The sequence below is a fragment of the Crassostrea angulata genome, chromosome 4, assembly GCF_025612915.1.
Source record: "Crassostrea angulata isolate pt1a10 chromosome 4, ASM2561291v2, whole genome shotgun sequence".
Lineage (NCBI taxonomy): Eukaryota > Metazoa > Mollusca > Bivalvia > Ostreida > Ostreidae > Magallana > Magallana angulata.
The window spans coordinates 39,306,122-39,327,519 of NC_069114.1; the positions used below are offsets into that span (position 1 = coordinate 39,306,122).

General features: G+C 31.7%; 1 protein-coding gene across 3 annotated transcripts; it reads right to left on the minus strand.

The window, feature by feature from the left end:
- Positions 1-28: 28 nt before the first annotated feature.
- Positions 29-20,051, minus strand: LOC128180634 (FHF complex subunit HOOK interacting protein 2A-like). 3 transcript variants are annotated; one of them, XM_052848778.1, is made up of 18 exons: positions 19,896-20,051; positions 18,781-18,859; positions 18,075-18,244; positions 15,820-15,924; positions 14,460-14,582; positions 12,407-12,616; positions 9,595-9,788; positions 8,278-8,469; positions 7,772-7,851; positions 7,084-7,193; positions 6,468-6,666; positions 6,264-6,345; positions 5,625-5,715; positions 4,873-5,013; positions 4,251-4,391; positions 3,842-3,945; positions 3,005-3,034; positions 29-1,691 (listed from the first exon to the last, which is right to left on the minus strand). In XM_052848778.1, the coding sequence occupies exons 1-18, from the start codon at positions 19,950-19,952 to the stop codon at positions 1,580-1,582; spliced, it is 2,220 nt and encodes a 739-aa protein (XP_052704738.1). In that variant the 5' UTR covers positions 19,953-20,051; the 3' UTR covers positions 29-1,579. The 3 variants fall into 3 exon arrangements, with proteins under 3 accessions (XP_052704738.1, XP_052704737.1, XP_052704739.1); XM_052848777.1 differs by lacking the exon at positions 3,005-3,034 and adding an exon at positions 3,371-3,409; XM_052848779.1 differs by lacking the exon at positions 3,005-3,034.
- Positions 20,052-21,398: the final 1,347 nt, after the last annotated feature.

A 21,398-nucleotide genomic window follows, 5' to 3' on the forward strand; every position in this document is an offset into this window, starting at 1 on the left:
TTATTCTAAAAACATAAATGAAAATTAATATAATAAATGATAGATTTTATTCTTTTAATTTCTTGTGATGATATACTGTATAAGTAGATTTTAATACATATTTGTAAAAGAATACAGAGTATAAATGCAATACTGACTAGAAATCGGATGTCTTTTCAAGCTTTGCATACATCTGACCATTGTTCAAAGGTATGGTAAATACAGATGAACTTTCACAACAATTTGGTATTACTTTTATATATATAAACCAGTAATTAAACTCTAAATAAATCTGTATCAAAAGATTTTTCTTTATTTGTCTGGTGAAAGGAACATACACCTATATTAAAAATAAAGATGGTATTTAAACAATTGATATGAAACTTAATAAATCTAAAAAAAAAAATCAAAACTAAGTTGCATTTTTTTCAAGAATGGAATTTAAAATAATGAAAATGAATACAATTTCAAAAAATACTTAAGTAACTTTCTGGTGCATGTTAATTTATTTTTAATTCATTTCACTAAATTTAATTTGACTGGTGACCTGTCAAGTATTTTCCGTGTGTTTCTTTACCATCATTCCATGAATAAGAATCATACCATTACATGTATTGGTATGATAAAAAAAAAGATTTTTTGGGCAAACTTAAAAGCTGATCCAATTTTGAGAAATGGTATCAAACTACAATGTAAACTCATCATATACATATAAAGAACTTAAAAAATGCAAAAACAAATGAATATTATGCCAAAAATCCAAAATCTATAACAAAACTTTCAAAATACTCTCTATTGGAAAAGTATTTATAAAAAGTACAAATAGCAAAATGATTTTTTTCATTAGTAAAATACCATTAAAATTGCTGGATTGATTTAGGATTTGGAAGACTTGTGTCAACCATACTTTGGCACACAGGGAAATCTTCAACAAAAATTGTGATTCATCAATACCGCAAAACAAAAAAAAATCAGCACAATTATTGAATAATATGTCATCCCTCAGAGAACATATACAATTAACATGAAAAATAAATATCCCAATAAGCAGGAGACATACCGTATACAGGGAAATATCCGCCTACTTTTATGATTGCTCCATTCACCTTTGAGACTGTAAACAGTGGGCAAATTTTTAACTAAAATATTAAATATAGAGAAAACTGCCAAGAAACTTCTCTTTCGCCCAAATTGTGTTAGAGGCGAAATATTTTACATCATGATTGGGCAAATATAGCCCTGTATATAGTATCTCACTAAATGTATTGCACAAACCATGGATTTCAAGCAACCAATAATAAAATTAAGTTACAGGAAATATCAGCCTGTTAACTAAAATTCCTTTTACAAACAATCCCTTCATAGCACTACAGAAGCTCCAAGGCAACCAAAACCTCTCTAGCTACAACAAGCCCTGTAGAAATTTATATGTAGAAGTGCATATATCATATTAAGTGTATATTGCCAATTTCACAAACATCTGAACATATGCTTTTTTAACATGCAAATCTTTTTGCATAGATGATTTTGAGTCATAAAAAATTTGTGTTCATGATATATATACATGTATATTTATATAAATTGAAGCCGAGATCTGCCATCATGAGGGTCTGTTCACCTCAGAATGATGCTTGACAAATGCTATTGCAGACAGCTCTTTACAAAACTCTTCCATGACTATGATAGCCTCTAGTTGATTTTGGTCTTCATATCTGTTTAAAACAGAGAAACAATGTAGTTAAGCTGTTATAAAATACACGAGAGAGAGAGAGAGAGAGAGAGAGAGAGATATTGTAAACTGAATACCGGTATATAAGATTGCACAAATTTAGGGAAAGGAAATAAACATTAATGATCATGAATAAAATAAGTTAAAGACTACACATCATTCCCAAATCATGCATTTTTGGCATCATGCTAGTATGAAATAAATTGCATTCTACAAGATTGAAACTTTATGATTATTCTTTCAATCTATGTTGAAAAAATAGCCTTCAAGAGCAAATGTAGACTAAGAATAAAAATCAACCATATGACAATAATATGGTCACCTCCAAAATATGTAAACAAAGAACATGTATATTGTGAAGCAAGTTGTCATTCAATAGCAGGAAGTTGATGCCTGATGTCAAAAGCTTAATGCAGATAGCAAATATTTGTGCAAGCAGTTGGTGTATACCGGTAATAAAAATTTGTGAGTTTCTCATCATCAATGGAATGTCACCAAAATCATAAGTACATGTGTAAGGAAAATGAATTTTCACGTCAACTTCAAAGATTGTATCTTGAGAAAATCCTATAAGGTTATAAATCATTTCTTTGAGGCTATAAATGAAACATAAAAGTACACATTTTTTGAGTTTCATCAAAGAATTCAAAATATTTTCAAATTGCAGGAGAAATTACAACTTTTATTATCATTCTGTATACTGTACCCTGTCAAACCATATTTTAATGACATTTATATCCATCAAAAAAGGTCTTGTGTTGCAAAGAAAGTTGATGTGGTAAAGGACACCAATCACTCAAAAGCCCATCAAAAAATGTTAATCAACAAAGCATTGCCTTCACTGTAACATGTGCTGTCTCCATCCTAAAATGTGTTCACAGACAATGTCTAGACTTAAGTCAAATTATTTTCCTCCATCCAAAGCATTATTTAGTTTCACAAGATAATACAAAGCAGAAGCACAAAGGTTGTATCTCTCGAGCTTCCTCTCTGTAAATGCCTCAATATCCTAGTAACCAGACCCATTGTGTACATACCAATCTGTCCAATATTGTATGTCCTTGAATTTTATTATCAATTGCAAGTACTGTATACTTTTTGGGCTTTGAAGAATTGAAGAAGCAGGGTCAGCATCTGTGATACTTATATCAGTGGGAGAATCTCCAGTAATAGTGATCTCATCAGCAATGGACCCAAACAATGCCAACTCAGTGCAAGGCTTATAATGGTGCTACCCTGTTCCCATATACCAGAAGGAATGGTGCTAAGCGACAACAGAGTGAATATAGGACTTACCCCTGGCAGAACTTAGGCCTGGGCCGCAGGCTACAGGTAAGTTAGAGGATATACACAGGTATAAATATCATACATGATTATATGGTTTATTGCATTGTTAGCTTCTAATCCCAATATCACTGATGTTACTGTATTACAAAAAAAATGATAGAATAATATATAATGTATATGAAAATACATGTTCGAAAGCTACAAGATACATGTAAGACCTATTTGCTACTTGATATATGTACTAGTAAGTTGTTAGTAAAAACAACAAGAATTCAATAGTCTTGCAATTCCTCTTGCATGCAATATGGAGTCCTTTAATGTAGCTATAATATTGTCTGAATACACTAGCATAGTACTATGTGAATAAAGAAAGACCTGATCTGATATCTGGTGGTTTTTCTGTATGGATTTTTACTTCAAGTCAAAAGAACACAAAGTTACATTTGATCATAACATGCTTATCATCCACTATAACATAATGCATGGTCATTCCAAATCCAAGATGCACAAAATAATTCTGAGATCAAGTTAATAAAGGAAAATCAAAATCATAACCTATATTTTTGTCATGCTTAGTTTTCCCATAAAATATTCAAGCTTATGTTGTTTTGTTTCATGTCCTGATTTACAGTTCATGGATAAAATTTAGTATGAAGGATTTGAGATAAATCTCTCTTATAAAGATTCTTGATTATAATTACGTAATTTTAACTCTTTTATCTATTCAGACAGAATCTCTTGAAATCATTTTTTGTATTTACATACAAGCTAAATTTCCTAACATTGATCATCTACTTACAATTTAAGAACGCTTTATTACACATGAAAGTAAAAACTAGTTCTCACCGATGAAGATTTGTACTGGTTCCCATCAGCTGACGGCGGACATTGACCAGCTGTTGGCTGAGGTCACTCTGAGCGTGAAGTTTGTTTCTAATCTCACTGGAAAGCTGAAGTATGCAACCAAAAGCAGTTTTACATTGTATCTTGGAAACCATGTCAACTTTACATCATCCCTTCTCAGTTTATCTATAATGAATTCTGTTTTGAATATTACTCAAATCCACAATAGATCATCATCATCTTAAACAAGTTTATATCAGCATATTCTATTCAATAATGTTTTTGTAGAATATGTTTTATTCCAATCATATCTGTGTCTCATCTTTTAATATAACACCAATTCTAATCAAGTAATGAAAAAATCTTCAAATGACAATAAATAAAGTTAGCTGAAAGATCCCCTGGATGTTACCTTCTGGAAGACAGCAAAGAGAGTTCTAGTTCCATCAGTGACTGGAAGAAAGGGGTCGAGGAGGTACTCCGTGAGGTTAGGGTGGGGAAGGAGAGCCAGCCTCGCCACCACAGAGGTCAGCTGAAGGTTGACTGGGTAACTCTGTAAAACATGTCATATATTTAGCGATGAGCATTTTAATCGCAAATGCTATTTTATACCAAGGCAGAATATTGTAATATTATGCTTATGAACAATGGAAAGAAGTTAATAAACGAGTTTTTGATTGGCTGTCTTCCCCAGCCAAAATGCACAACACATTGACAAATACTTTATTTTTCCCTAAAAATCATGCGTCTAAATGTTTTTCAGTTTTTATTAAAAATTAAAAAATGATTTTTTTTTTCTTTTACAAAGGCAATAATGTTTGTTTTATGCTCTGTCAAAAGTAAACTAGTACAAACTCATTTGTAGACTAACGGAGAAAGATTTTTTCTTAACCTGCTTTGAATTGAGTCAAAAGACCATGTAACGTAATATCAAAACACTAAAATATCAATGATATGCTGTGGACTAAAACAACAAATAAAATTATCAGTTACACAGGACATAATTTGGAAGACTTTGCTGGAGCTATATTCACCTGTTCCAGTAAGTGAGACATCTTATCCAGTAGCATTCTCAGGAAGGCCCCCTCGTAAAAGTCGTCCACCACGAAGCGTTTGATGACCACTGGTTCTTTGGGCCAAGACCAGGGGTCTGTCATCTCACATATGTGGCGGTACTACAAAAGTTAAATTTATTCAGTTAAAATTTCTGTATATACAATATAGAGCTTAAAACAAAAATTCAAAAACTTCAGTTGTTTGTTTTTTTCTTAGCTTGCCAATAAATGTAACTTGGCCAATTGTGTCATAAACTATACATGTACATGTATTTTGAAAATAGTACATTAATGGATAAAGAAATTCAAGAGGCATTTCAGATATTCTGAATAAAAAGTGCTGTGACAAGTTGGGACAAATCTCATACATCATATCTGTGAGGATACAAATTTGCAAAAAAAACATGTACATGTAAATCTATTGTAAAACCATTTTTTGGGGGGACAAGAGATTTTTTCAATTTGAATTTTAAAGCACACAACAGTTGATACAAATCAAAAATGATAATACCATACATTGTAGTTTAATTAAGTATCCACTAATTTTTCTCGTCTTAAAGTATATTTTTTGTGACATAAAAATTATTGAGAAAATTAGGAAAAATAGATCAGCGCAGAATAACCCTAGCATATGGTTTTACATGGAAAGACATCCTTTCATCAAAATGTCTGCAATTACTAAGTTTCAGTCCTCCAACTGACTGACATAAGAAACTGGTTGTCATCTGTACCTGTTTATGAGCATCTCGTAAATACATGTCATATCCACTGTCAGCTGTTTGGTAGCTAGATTTCAACTGCTCTGGTAATAAGGCAAGGAAACTACAAAATACATGTAATTCTTATTTATCATTGAAATCATATTATGTACAATGAAAAAAATACAATCTATATAAAACATCCTAGATGATACAACGTTACCCCAATCCAATACGTAACCCAGGGTTGTCTCCAAAAATTGAAGTAGAAGGAAGAAATAAACAAGTAGCAGGGGGGTCTGGGGGTCTAGCTTATAGCTAGATTGTGTTTGAAATGCAATAATAGCCTGGTAAGTAAGGCATTATAGGCAGAGGAATTCGCCTCGCCATCTATGAGATTGATCAACCCAATATATTTCCGTAGTGAGTCAGTAACTAACCTAATAAGTAATAATATATGGTCATTTGTAATGATCCAATTTTCACTTTTTGGGGGCAATACAATTTAAATCACAAAAAATACTACACACAGTAATTACGTCCAGTATTGTATGCTTTTAGAAACTTTTCAAACTGCAAAGAATGACTTGCACAAATAAAAAGGTTACATGTTTATGCAAATGCAAATTTTGAGCTCCTTTAAAACACAACATAAACCCAATCCCAACTCACCAGTTGACAATCTTGTGAACTTCTGTACGACTAGATGAACGATTAAGACTAGGCTTTTTTTTTGAATCTTGTCCTATGTTGCCTTCAATACAAAAACAATACTGTTCGTGTTTAAAAATTTTAATGTTATAAAATAATTTTATATTTCTCTTTAAACAAATGATTAAAATCATTTCACAAATGATGGGAAAAACTCTTGGTTACCTTCTTTGCCCAGGGATGTATCGTTTGGTGTTTTAGAGTTATCTTCCTTGTCCTGTGCACTGTTCACCTCCTCAGAGACTACTGGAGTTACTTTGTAGTAGTTTCTCCCCAACAGATTACGTAGGACTAGATTGTGCATGATGTGTTCATCATCCTTCTGTAGCAGCGTGTCAAACAGCTTCAGGGTCACCAGACTCAACTGAAGGAAGAACAAAAATTAATACGAAATACAAATGTACACTGCAACAGTTTTGAACATACCAATACATACATTTGTATATCCTCATGAATTAAGATAAATGATTTTTGGTACGGAATTAAGTGAAAACACAGACATGTTGGATAAAAAATTTACCTATCAAATAAAAAATACATAAAAATGGGAGGTCTTAATTTGACATTAACTGGTTAAAGATTTTTGCTGTACTTTTCTATCTCCAGGTGACTGCATTATTTTTTCAGTAATACATGTAATACATAACTTTTTAGTGGAATTCTCTACTTTTGGATAGATATGCATGTACATATACCGGTATTTTCACAAACAGATTTGTTGTCATTTTCTGCCTGGTTAGACAGATAGAATTTGTCGTGGAGCTTTCATGAACTTTTTTACCTCCTCAGACAGGTGATTGCAGCGCTCTATGAGGCGATGCCTGATTTCTGGAGTTGTCTCTCCTATCTGCTCGGGCAACCTCTCATGTCCCAGAATGAAGAAACAGAACTCTGTTAACCAGAAATGAAACGCTCCAATCAGTATTCAGAGTGGTGGATCTGACACTGCAGTAAATCAAGCTATTAATGTATATGCCAATTAAGTATTGAAAACTTCCGTGCAGTATGTTGCACATGATGAAGTAATAATAAATATAAATATGTAGTACAGGTAACATGCACTGAAAACTTTTGCCATAGTTTTCATCAAAGATCATCTCCTTTGCATAATCTTAAATTGTATATATCCGATATCAATGGATTCATTTATTATCAAATCACATTGTATTAGTATTACAATTATATGAAGTCAATAAATAAATCATTACCACTTTACAAAAAGTTGCATGTATTTCAAAATAATTTTTTTTTTCATTTTCTTTCAATTTTATATCTATATTAATGTACATGTACTGGGTCAGTTTAATAGGTAATTTTCCACACCAGAGCCTCATTAAGGATTTACCAGATATATCTTTTAAGCTTGATAGTCATTTAAAACCTAATTTGTAGTCTTGAACGTTGTCCTACTTTCAACATATTTACATGATCTTAGATCAGTAAAAGGAGCCACATTTCTAGACACCAACCTGACAGAAGCTCTGGGGAGCAAACAGTTCTCAAACATCGGTTGAGGTAGGCTGTAGCTAGAGTTGCCCCTGCTTCTGACCTTTAAATATACAAATGTTTCACAAATATAACAATACATGTTTTTAATACATATCTCAAAATAATGGCCTCTCTTATCCAAAAACATTGTATTCCTTTGCATTTTATAAAAGAAATCATCTGTACTGAAATTAATGAAATATTTGTAAAGATAAACATCTATAAGTAGAGGCTGCTACTGAATCTCAGATTACCTACGGTATAAAGGGAAATATTCACCCCCGTTTTATTTTTGCCCCTTTCGTCCTCGTCAGAGGGTGAATTTAAGACTGGGCAAACTCTATATTACAGATAATATCTCTGTTAACACAAATGCATCTGGGTGAATTCAAGACGGGGCGAAACCGTTTGCAAGTGTAAAAGGCCGAACATTACACGGGGCGAAAATAACCTTGTATACAGTATTCCATAAAACTAATACCCTTACGCTTGTAATACTGAGGGTTCCATTATGACGTTCAAGAAGAGTTCTCTGATGGATTTGGCCAGAGATTTGGCCACCATTGGATTAGCGATGGAGATCAGCTGATCACAGTAATCCAACCAGGACAGGAAGCTCACTAGATGGCGCTTTCCTAGAAAAGTCTTGTGATCCTCGCTTTCTGTGATCACGTCCAAACTGTCACAAAAAATATTGCACAGGTTACAAAAACCTTTTAATGAAGACAGGGTTTGCACTGCAAAACCACATTTAATAACTGTATTATGTGTAACATTCCTAAAGAATAGACTCTTCAATATTATCTATGATATCTATAGATAAAAACAGGATTAAAATGAATCTTCAATGATTGGTGAAAATTAAACTAAAGTTTTATGCAACTAGACAGATCATAAACTGGTTGTGTTTTTCTAGCCCTTTACTTGAGAAAAAGAAAACACAACTCATTGTCATACCCTCATCCATCAAAAAAATCATGGTAGATTCTGATATATATCAGTATATATAATGCCTATTTGAAACTTCATCATCATTTCAACAACATGATATGAAATACTCAAACCCTGAACACCACGGGACATAGAAAAACTTTGAGATGTCGAAGGATTTGAAAAGTTCTTAAATAAAGTGGTTGGGGCTTAATTCCAACTCAAAGTTGACTTTCAACATGATATCAATTTTTTGAGTTCTTAAGTTATAACTGAATCAAAGGACTATATTCGGTATGGTCAAATATCTGCCCCCAATTTTAACAAATTTTAAAATACTATAGTATAAAAATCAAATCTTTTTAAATCATAGTACAGAGGATGCCTATCATTTTAATCTTGATTTTAGTCACCATTGCTCATTCCTGTTTATCTATGACGTCACATAAATGACCAAATTCCCGCAAAAATGCAAACCAATGAAAATATTGTCATTTTTTTCTTTATATTTTGCATTCGGAATTATAGAGCGCAGGTCTGCTCAAGTACAAATTTAACATATGTTTTTGTTCAAATAATTATACACATCATACTAAAATATAGTACTTGAGCAAGCCTGCGCTCGATGTTTCTCAGTCGGAAAACACCCATATTTTGCTACAAACCATCAATTTTACAAAGTAAGACTGTCTTCATGACGTCATCTCTACAATTATGATGTCGCTGTAATAAAAACCTTTTACACACTTATTTTCAATTTGATTTCAACTATCTTCCACCTTATTTTTAAAGCTCTATATAAAACTTTAATTTTGGGGGCAAAAAATGCATAATACCGCACATAGTCCTTTCAAGTTAGTTAACTCAGACTAACCCCCATTTTGCCTCAGCATTCTCCAGATCTGCTGGACTGATAAAAGCAGGCAGTTTGAGATATGCCTCTATGAGTCGCTGAGTCATCTCTGTACAGAACCTTGTATCATGTATGATACATGACGCAGCGGTCTCCTCCGGCAGACTGGAACACAGCATCAAACCCTCACATGCCTTCACCGCCACGCGACTGTCCTGAAAAAGAGGTGTGTTGTTGTCAAGTATTTCAGTTAAACACAAATTTAAAAGTCATAAAAACCTACAGATTAACATAACAATATCTGTAAGTTATCATATTTATATCATAAATTCATAATAATATGCAAAGAGAATGGCAATACATCTGTACATGTACAGATGATTTTTCTCCCCATGGTGTGCTCATTTAGTAGTGAAATCAGTACATTAAAAAATACAAGACTTATATTGGAACATAATTGGATTGGATTTAGAGGAATTTCTATTCATAATTGATACCAATTCTTAAAACAAAAATTAAATATTAATTGATTAAATCATTGAAATATTTTTAGACAAAGAATTGAATGAAAACAATCATTTTAATGTTAAATTTTCAACTTAAAATATACACATGTAATCTATTTCAATTAACTTTGTATTTTAGGAAACTGTGGGCTGAATTCTGTATATCTTACAAAATGGCTGCATCTGTGCTACAGGTGCCTCATTAGAATGCAACAAATTATCAAAAACATAAAAAAATCTCATTTCCTCTCATTAATAATTTACGAAAATAGCTCAGGTTGAAAAGATCTGATCATAACTAATTATGTTTTAAAAATAATGTTTCATAACAGAACATTCTTAGACCCCTTTCTTTATTCATTATCAATATTTTTTGGCATATGTGGACCATTTCCTTCTACGTTTGAATCCTAATTCAAGTAGACCAGTAATTTGCAAAAAAAAAAAAAAAAAAAAATCTGACATTTGGTATTATTGCTTCTATAAAAACTATTAAAGATGGATGAAAAAATAATCATTATGAATGATTTGAAAAATATACTAATGCATGTACATGCAACAGCAGACATTTTCATTTTTGGAGTTACTTTCAAATTGATTCATACCAAATCAATTACAATCATTGCATCAGAATACACAACAATGAAATGCTCCTATAAAGTCTAGCTGATGCAAGTTTCACTGTGGACTTTAATTTTTTAAAGAAACTTTGTAATGGTTTCTATCTTTTAAGGAAAGTGCAAAATAATGCTCAATATCATTTTATAAGCCGATTTAAAATAAAATATGTTCAAATCATGTGTTCTAATATCGTTTCTATTACATTAATTTAAATAGTTAAATAAAAATAATTGTAACAGACATATAATTTGATGTAGTAAAAATCTTGGAATTAAAAGAAATCCAATCTTACTACTGTGTAGTTTACATAATTTTATAGTATCAGCCCTAAAAATCCTATAAATAATGAATAAAATGATATTTTGCACCATGAGGTGGTGAATTTTAGGATGATTATTGACTGGTATGAAAGGGCAAGAAACTCAGTTTATCTAAATGGTCGCAGATGAAAAAGGGCAAGGAAGTACTTTTTAATGATCATTTATTAATGAATACAAACAAATATCATTACATGCATATCTTTGCAATCAATCAAGTCATGAGCACAGTTGTATAGCATTGGTAATAATTTAAGATGCTTAAGCTTAAACTTTCCTTCTGACCACCCATTTTTCTACTACTTGTATCTATTTTATTTATAAGCAAGGCATATATGCCTTCACAAAACACTGGAACCCTCTTAAAGGCATCCTTATCCCTTTTTCTCACTTTAGTTTGATATATAAATTTCAATACCTTTTCTGGTGATTTGTAATAAATTAGTCAAAGCAATTATGCATATATATTCCATCTAATTTTCCAGTTGGGGCTTTTTTCTCTTTGATAAAGTGAAGAGCAACACATTGATAAACAAAATCAACAGTTACGTTCTCAAACTTTTCACAGAAGTTATACAAGTATAAAGTTTATATTAATGGTAAATATGTTTCAAAATATTGTGTAATAGTTTGGAGCTTTTTAAACTTTTCAACTGTGTATTTTACTTTGAAATAAAACATTAAACAAGAAAAAAAATTATGATGTGGCAATATCACAAAGATATACTACGTTTGAGCAATTTTATTTAAATATCATTTTAATTATTAAATGAAATCTTAACAAATATTTTCTTTACTAATCTAAATTAAGATTGTGCAAATTTTGTTTTATCCTTTTCTGTAATACATGTGCCAAAGAGAAGCATGATGCATTGTGTGACGTACTTTTGGAAAAACCCTAATTATGGAGTCATTATGAGATTAAGGTCAATCATGATTTGATTTTATAATAACTTTAAAATTAAAAAACAAAATTAATGAACATGCAAGTACACTCATTTGTTCGTGTTGTTTAAATTATTGAAATCATAGTCATAAACATAACTTTGTATTCCTGACTTACCGGTACATATATCTTCATAACTAATTCACTGTTTCTCTCTCATATGACCTACTTGGTTATAAATCACTCTTTAAAAGAAAGTACCTCCAATTTTTTGTTGATTTGAGTGGTTTAGAAAAAAAAATTCATTCTATCCCAGCAACTGCACACCAAAAATTAAATATTCTTAAACAGAAATAATTACGCATATACTTCATCACATGATTTGTTGAGTAAAGGAGGAAATTGACTAATTAATATCCTAGATGTTCACTTGATTTAAGAATTGCATCCTATATCAAGTTTGCAAACTGATAAAAATAAAATATCATTTGATACGAACTTACTGGACTGTGTGAAAGGCTTAACAATGAGTTCATGAGGCTGAAATTTCTCCCTGTGCTGCATGGACCATTGGCAGTGTTGGGGCTAGTACTGTGTGTGGTGTGTGTGTCAGGCGAATTGGCAGGTTGTGTCATGTGACCAGCTCCAGCCTCCAGAGGTGGTGCATCTTTGGTAAGACTAGTTTTCCTCGCATCAGAATTGAGTTTTGGCACCTATAATGAAAAAAAAACTAAATGAGTACTGGTATGCGTATTTATGTTTTGTGAACACACTGTTCGGCTTCATGATTTTTATTCTCAATACAAGTATCGCCTTGATACTTAAAAACAAAGGACCAAATTATTAATATAGTTTGTTCTTTTTTCCCCTAATGAAAGTAATATGCTATTTACAAGTCCCCCCCCCCCCCCCAAAAAAAAAAAAAACCAAAATAAAAACCAAGAGGTGAAATGGAAAACTGTTATTTGAAAGTCTAATTTACCGGTACTAAAAAAAACTGTTGGTTCTATCATGGATATGTACTTGGCAATTTGTATGCTTTGCATGTGATGCATATGTTTTGGCCTTGTAAATTTTGTGATCAAATAAGAGGAAGCCTCCATTAATCATCAAAGACAACATATTAAAAATATCTGTCTCTGAAAGAATCATGTATGCTGAACATGTAAAACATGTATGCTTATGAGGAATTTATGAATAGCATTGTCTGTACATTCAAATGTGAAATTAATACCTGCTGATTCACTTGGTTATTAAGAATTCAAACAATACCACAGTAAATCAATTTGTAATCATGCTAAGTGAATGAGGGTTGTTAATTTATCTTTACAACTGTATATTCTTTGTTTTATTGTGTTAACTCTGTTTTGAGATGAAACCGTCAAATCCTCACTTATTTGACATGGTAAACATGATAAAGTTCTACATTCCTGGCGACTGAGTTTTTGCTCATTAGCTTATCATCTGACTCAGAAAGCTGCAAATTTGCTTTTTATTTGTACACACTATTTAAGGTATGCAGGATCCCTCATGATTTGAGATGGTATATCTATACCCAATGAGTTGTCTGTTTTCTATCCCTGTGCCTTGGCAAGGGAGGAAAAGACATGTATTTATAAATGAAAACCAATAATATTCTGATGTACTATATTTTCTTTATGTTTAAACCCCTTTGGCAATAATAACTCTCTTTTTTTATAGCTTTTTATATGCAATTGAAATGGGTAAAAATCAATTATGACATCATACAGAATAAATTACAGTGAGAAATTTTGCAAAACATGGTCTAAATCGAAGGCTAACCTTATATTTTCTGTTCACTTCCGAATCTACAGATCTCTAATTGATACGTGTACACAGAGTGCTGCTAATTAACCTATCAAATTCATTCTTGTACAAATGCAATAAATCACACACTGTTATAAGAGCCAGAATACTAAAAAGAGACTGCTGTCTTCTTAGAACCAATTACCTGTAATAAATTTTAAAGTCAACTTGAGATTTCATTGCGATTGTCTCCGGGAATTTTCCCTATCTCCCCATAAGTTACAAACTCTCCCCATAAGTCAGAGTTATAAACGATTTATTGAAGATGTCATCCTTAGTTCCTTACTTGTATGTCATTTTAACATAATTAGTGTAAAGGAGAAGCTGATTTAATGGACATGATCAAATTTCAATGTAATAATTTTATTGCACTTTTTTCCCCAGGAATGCAACAAATGTCATGCAAACTGTTTATCAACTAACTTCCTGTTATACGTGTCAGTTATTTTCAAAAGGATCATATGCTAGTGATTTATAATTCTTATAAGTAATATAATTTTTATGTCTTGAGGCAGATGAGTATCATTAGAAGAGGCTTTAAATTCAAATTTAGGTCAGCAGGAAAAGGTAATAATGGGAAATATTTTTAAAAAATCCATGTTAAATGTAGAAACAAATTACCCTAGTCTAATCATGCCAGGGCTCGTTTCAAATAAATAACCATATATATATATATTATGTAGACTGTTGAAAAAAAAAACATTCACAAAGATTAAATGTTATTCTCACCTCAATGAAGAAATTGACTAGATAGGGCGTAGATTTAATTAATGAACACACAGTGCACAAAAACTGAATTTCCTCTGATTCCGTTGGAGCAGCTTGAACTTCACCACATGCTTTCACCAATCGCTGAAAAAGTAATGATGATTTAACCTAATAAATGATCATCTTTTTGGAAACTTGAAAAATAACCTTATTTAAACAAATGATTTGCTTGATAAAATTGATAGTTGTGCATGTTTAAGAAGGCAATAGAGTTTATCATGTTACATTAAATTGCATTTCAACCTTCAAGCACAGTAAATTGCTTGAACAAAGTACCATTGACTTACGTTAAAAACACAATGAACAATCATGTTACTTATGTTGACAGCCTGTTGACAATGTAACATACTTTGACAACACAATTAATGAACAAGGTAACAAACATTTAGAGCATAATATACATTGTAACTTATGTTGACAGCACAATGACCAATGAAATTTATATTGACAGCAATATGAACAATGTAACTGACTTTGACAGCCATGGGACAATGTAATTTATATTGATAGCACAATGAATAATGTAATTTACACTGACAGCACAACAAACAATGTAACTGACATTGTCAGCACAATGACCAATATAACTTATATTGACAGCTCAATGACCAATGTAACTTATACTGACAGCATGATGGACAATGTAACTTACATTGACAGCACAATGACCAATGTAACTTATATTGACAGCAAGATGAACAATGTCACTTATGTTGACAGCACAATGAACAACAAACTTACACTGACAGCACAATGACCAATGTAACTTATATTGACAGCAAGATGAACAATGTCACTTATGTTGACAGCACAATGAACAACAAACTTACACTGACAGCACAATGACTAATGTAACTTATCTTGACAGTACAATGACTAATGTAACTGACATTGTCAGCACAATGAAGTATGTAACTTATATTGACAGCACAATAAACAATGTAATTTATATTGACAGCACAATGAACAATGTAATTTACACTGTCAGCACAACAAACAATGTAACTTATATTGACAGCACAATGAAGTATGTAACTTATGTTGACAGCACAATAAACAATTTAACTTAATATGTTGACAGTACAATGAACAATGTAACTTACACTGACAGCACAACAACCAATGTAACTTATATTGACAGCACGATGAACAGTGTAACTGACAATGACAGCACAATGAAGTATGTAACTTATGTTGACAGCACAATCAACAATTTAACTTATGTTAACAGCACAATAAACAATGTAACTTCTGTTGACAGCAAGATGAACAATGTAACTTACACTGACAGCACAGTGAAGTACATTTGTATGTAACTTACGTTGACAGCACGGTGAACACTGACGTGGGCCAGGATTGGTTGCTTTAGTCTTGACAGTAACTTGGTAAAGAACTGTAGAACAATCTGCTTCATTCCAGGAGGATGCTGCAATTAGAAAAGATGTCAGAACTTATAAATACCAGCAAGCTAGTACATTATCAAATAAATTAGTTTACAAATAGCCATGATATTTTCACCAAAATCATTAAAGTACCTATTCATGTTTACAATCATGTCCCTTAGAAGTCACTCAAGTGTATTACATTAACTCTGATTATGAGAATTTTTTCACCAAAATTTAGCATACTCTATATCATAATTTATCTGTAAATACTTTTTTCTAACATTTGTAAGATTCTATTATTTTAATTCAAAGAAAGCTAAAAATAATGAAGACTTTTTGAGAATATGATTAATCATAGAGCAGTTGTTCCCACTTTCAGGGCACAAAGCAGTCGTGAACCTTGAGAGAGTGGGGGTCCTCTATATGAAGTAATGTAACATCAACAATTTTCAATCTTCGACATAGAAAAATGTGATGAAGAAATATGAAGAAAAAAAAATAATAAGATAAAAAAAAACAACAATAACGGTCAATTAACAAACAACAAACACCTATAAAACCAAACTATTTTAACCTTTCTTTAAAAATAAATTTCATGATTGATTATGCATGATTCTTTCAAATAAAAATTTCCCAATTGATAAACCAGCAGTACATTATTAATTCTATTGTCTCTGTTGTCTAAAGCGACCTGTACATGTGCAGGCAAAAGAGTCTATTTCCTTTTCAGATAATCACAAAATTAAAAGAAATATCAATTATATTTCTATTCACCTCATGAAGACAAAAACCACATTTCTCTTTTTCTTCAACCACAATGTTTTAATTAATTTCAAACCTTATTAAGAACATTTCATGTGTTCCACAATCCGTGATAGAAAATGTCACCAGAAGTGACAGGTTTATCAAGTGGGAATATTAATCATCATACGCCTATAATCTCCCAATTAGAATGTACCTTAACAATGTTTTAGATGACAGAATCGTCACAATAAATTTCAGACTAGGGTCTAACTATATAACTTTAACTTTATAGCCCTGTGCTATTATTACTGTAAAATCGCCTAACTCATGTTTATCCTGTGTTAATTACTAAATTACACTAGTGTTAATTAGTAAATTAGTAATTCACAATGTCATGCTTTCATTGCTATTATTAACATAGATAAAGGATTCCAGATTTTGGCTGTTCTACATCTGTTCTATGTGCTCCTTTTTTTGGAGACCACAAAAACCAGAAGCCAGTGTCTAAGCTGCATCACATTTGAAGTATGGGTAATTAAAATATAATGAATCAACTGATAAACGTCAACTTTTAAAACAATCTTCTTAGTTTCTATTCATCTTACAGCAACATATGTATGCCTCAGACAGTCAGTACTGGTCCCAATGGGGGTGCTGATCGGTACAAGTTAAGAGGTTCTACATAGATAAAAGGAACATATATCCATCACAAATTTACCAGTATCTAGAGGCAGGTCCAAACTGGTCATTAATACACTAACTTACTGCATCAAAAGGGCATAATAATGACAACATGATGCTTGTTCTGCTGCTAGAGGCATACACATTAGCCCTGTGCTAATTTTAATTCATATCAGTTTTGTGTGAGTTTAAATGACATTCACAGAAGCTATCTCTTACACCTGCTCTATACCATAATTTAGTTGATGCATGTAAATGTGCCAATGCTTTTCTCATTCTTACATTTGTACTAGTATGTACTTTTATCATTTTTGTACAACTTACATGTATATACCTGTAGTGTACTTTTATCATTTTTGTACAACTAACATGTATATACCTGTAGTGTACATTTTACTATGAACTGTTATACACTAGTTGCATGGTAAATATTTAAAATAGTTGAGACTTTTAACTATTACTGAATTTGTTTTGCTGTAAATTTAGATAAGTAAAAATTTTACAAGTATTAGTCTTAATTGTTCTTGGCTAGTTTGACACCATCATCAGTCTAGTACTACTTACATTATTCCCATTCTAGATTAGTACCTTCATCAGTCTTGCACTACTTACATTAATTTTAAACTAGTTTGGAACTTACATGAGTTCTGTACTATTCTGGTACTTACATTAGTCTTGCATTAGCATGTATTAGCATGTTTAGTACTTACATTAGTCCTGTACTAGTTTGGTACTTGCATCAGTCTTGTACTAGTTTGGTACTTACATCAGTCCTTCCCAGTGAGTACAGAGTATCTAGTAGTTTGTGTTGTAGAAGGTACTCCATACATGGCCCTGTGCTGTCCAGTTCTGCATTCAATTCTTCCTCTTTCAATAAAACCACCATCTGTTCAAGATGCTCAGGAATCTGTGTTTGATCGATTGGCAGCTTCTGACCTATAATGATATACATACGTCTTAATATCAAGTCATCTGTCAAAATGAAATCAATCTGCACATGAAAAATCCAGATTACATTCAATATAATACCAGTACATGTACTTCTATCATGGTTGATGCACGAACTGTTATTTTGTTTTATATTAATTACTGAGTTCACCCATGTACAATGGTAGCTGGAGTAATCTGTACACCTAAAGCTGTTTCATGAAGAATGATAGCTAGTTTATATATAGCCTAAGAATTTTGTGATGAGAAACTAGTCTTTTTCATTGCCAGAACAACTCTATTAACTCTCCCCTCATCATAGCATCATAATTTCATTTATCGTCAATAAAAAGGCTTCCACAGAAGATAACAGAAATCTACAGAAGATGAATTAACTATTCATCCAAAAACTAGTATAATGTAAATTTTTTTCATATTTTCTTATTTATCATTATATAATATTATTATGATAATTATACATATTGATCACAGGCTTTAAGATTAAAAAATACACCATAGATTTACAGTCACTCAAAAAGACATACCTTTATTATCCATGAAGAATACCGTCACTGATTTCCAGTGATGCACAAACTCTTCCTTCAGAGATAACTGAGGTGCAAGCTGCAAAATTTTGAAAGTAAATGACTGAGGCATAGTCTAAACATTGTTGATTGGTACCATATTAATATATACAGTCTTTTGACTTCAGGTAAATTAAATAGATATGCAAAAAATAAACATTTTTATCATTCATATATATACTTCATTTTATTCCTGCTATTCAATTTTCTTTTCAACCATTATCTAATTGAATATGCCTTAAGTTACTTAAAATAAATTTGAAATAATTATACCTAAAGAGCGAGAGGTGGGCAAAGCCTGCATTACAAAGCATCGCTAAATGGTAATATGTATATTTGAAAAAATCACTAAATAATCATTCTTCAGCTGGGATATTTTTGAAGACAAAACTTCCTCTACTTATAAGTATGACGTCTTAATTGATGACTGAGCACATTAAGTTTAGTTTAATTTAGCTTATGATTTGAATAGGCAGGGTGTAAGTGTTTGACTTTCAAACAAATATTCTTCTCTATTTAAACTAAATAATCTGCGTTTAGCCCAACAGTAACACTGTTGACACATTAAACTTCAAAAACATTGATTTCCTTGAATGAGCATAATGGTTGATATCATCAAATTAAAGATCTAGTAAATGGAACGAGCCTATAGGTATATGAAATTTGATATACCGTATGATTGCCTAGGACTTTCTAAAATGTTATGTTCTTGGCTCTTGTTTTCTAAACATTTTTCTGATGCCTTTCTGTTGAAAGCAAAAATAATTGGAATTCACAGAAGAGGGTACTAGGACTACCCCACGAGATTTGGAGATTGATGCCCTGTGTTAATATTATAGTATGGGGTGTATTTTAGTACAGAAACAAGTGCCTGTTGTGGACGCATTTATTTATACACACAAAGGGTAATTAAGAATGGTGAAATTCGGGATAGTTAAACAAACGACATAATTAACAGAATGGTTTTTTTTAGAAACATTGAAAAAAAAGCAACTAGCAATCATGTCATCGGTTTTAGAACAGCTTCAACAAGAACGAAACAGGGGGTGGGAATAAAATTAATTAGCTTGACATACCGCCTCCACTGCATTATGGAGGATATTTGAAAATTTGGAAAACATTTTCTTCTTCATCTGTTTATAATTTCATTCCATTTTCATTCACAATATGGAACACATGTAATTTAATTATGAATGAAAATTATGACACGGAAAATTAACTTCTCATCTGGTTTGTTTTTAACGGAACCGGAAACACGTTTCTTATGAAGAACAAAAAGAAAAACCAACTCAGCATGAACAAATATTTCCGGAAAAAAAAAGTTCATCACGTTAGATAGGTATCGAGAGTGGTTAATATTTCTTCAAAAATTGTTCATGGCATATGACGTTTATTCATAAACTATTTAATTTTAGACCCAAACTGAATGAACTGTGTTGTTTTGAAAGAATCTTCATAACTATTTTTTAAATTTGATCTGACTAATTTAATAATCAAGAGAGAAGCCTTATCGCTTTTCATGCATGCATCACAAATCGTGTACTTTAAATTTAGAAATATCCCAATGCATTAATTGACATTAGCATACCGGGACTTTAATCAGTGTGATCGTATTCATTTGGTTTTTTCATCTGACGTCTATTCCAAGAAAAAGCAATTTCTTAATGAATGCCTGACTGCCAGTATAAATAATGAAATATATTCGGTAATACACAGAGTGAACATGACCTCAACCCTTCCTTCCTTCCCCTGTGACTTATATAATTCTATATCATATGTTTACCTTCAGTTTGATCTCAACTTTACCAAAATCTTTAACCCCTCGAACCAGTCAGGAGCTTGGGGCATGGACCCCCCCCCCCCCCCCCCCCCCCCCCCAGTGGACACAGTGATTTACACATTTCACATTTGTTTTCATTTTTTAAAAATCTAATGCCGATATTCATTTTCTTCTGCTGAGAACATTCTGGTTTCCGTTTTATTTCATACAAAATAAAACTTTTTCGACTCTATGAACTATTTTTAAAAATCACATTTAATCGAAAAACGCTATTTTTAATGCAAGTTACATTATCGATAAAGTATTATGCATATAAAAACATAAATATGAATTATGTATTTATGAGTTCGTCTCATACTTTTTGTTTATTTTCAATAGATAAAGATTTTTAGGGGGAGGGGTTATCAACAAGTGCCTTTTACCCCAACTAAAATCTTAGCATTTGAACATCAACAAAACATAGACTTACAATTAAAATGAAAGTTTCAAACACATTCATTGCCAAACATTTTTTTTAACTATTTAGACCACGCAAGTGGCACAATGTACCTAAGATTTTGTTTGTGGAGACAAGTAAATATGTATTACTTAATAGAGTAATATGAAAAACAAAACATTACGTGTCGCATCCATACACATTGTATTAAACTGTTATAAGTAAGTTTAAATTGATTTTGAAACTTTTAATGTAATTTAATAGCCAGAAATAGAGTTAATTCCCCTTACACCAAGAACGGTACAAACCCGAGTGTGATCTATTAATCAATCAGGGGATTATTCTGACTGGATATGAATTGTA

Excerpts from the sequence above, each read along its gene's own strand:
- LOC128180634 (XM_052848777.1), bottom strand. The coding sequence starts at position 19,952 with ATGAAGAAGAAAATGTTTTCCAAATTTTCAAATATCCTCCATAATGCA. Across the intron at positions 9,789-12,406 it reads TAAGCCTTTCACACAGTCCA|GACAGTCGCGTGGCGGTGAA; the intron begins GTAAGTTCGTAT and ends CCTCTTTTTCAG. Across the intron at positions 5,716-6,263 it reads GTTCACAAGATTGTCAACTG|TTTCCTTGCCTTATTACCAG; the intron begins GTGAGTTGGGAT and ends TGTATTTTGTAG.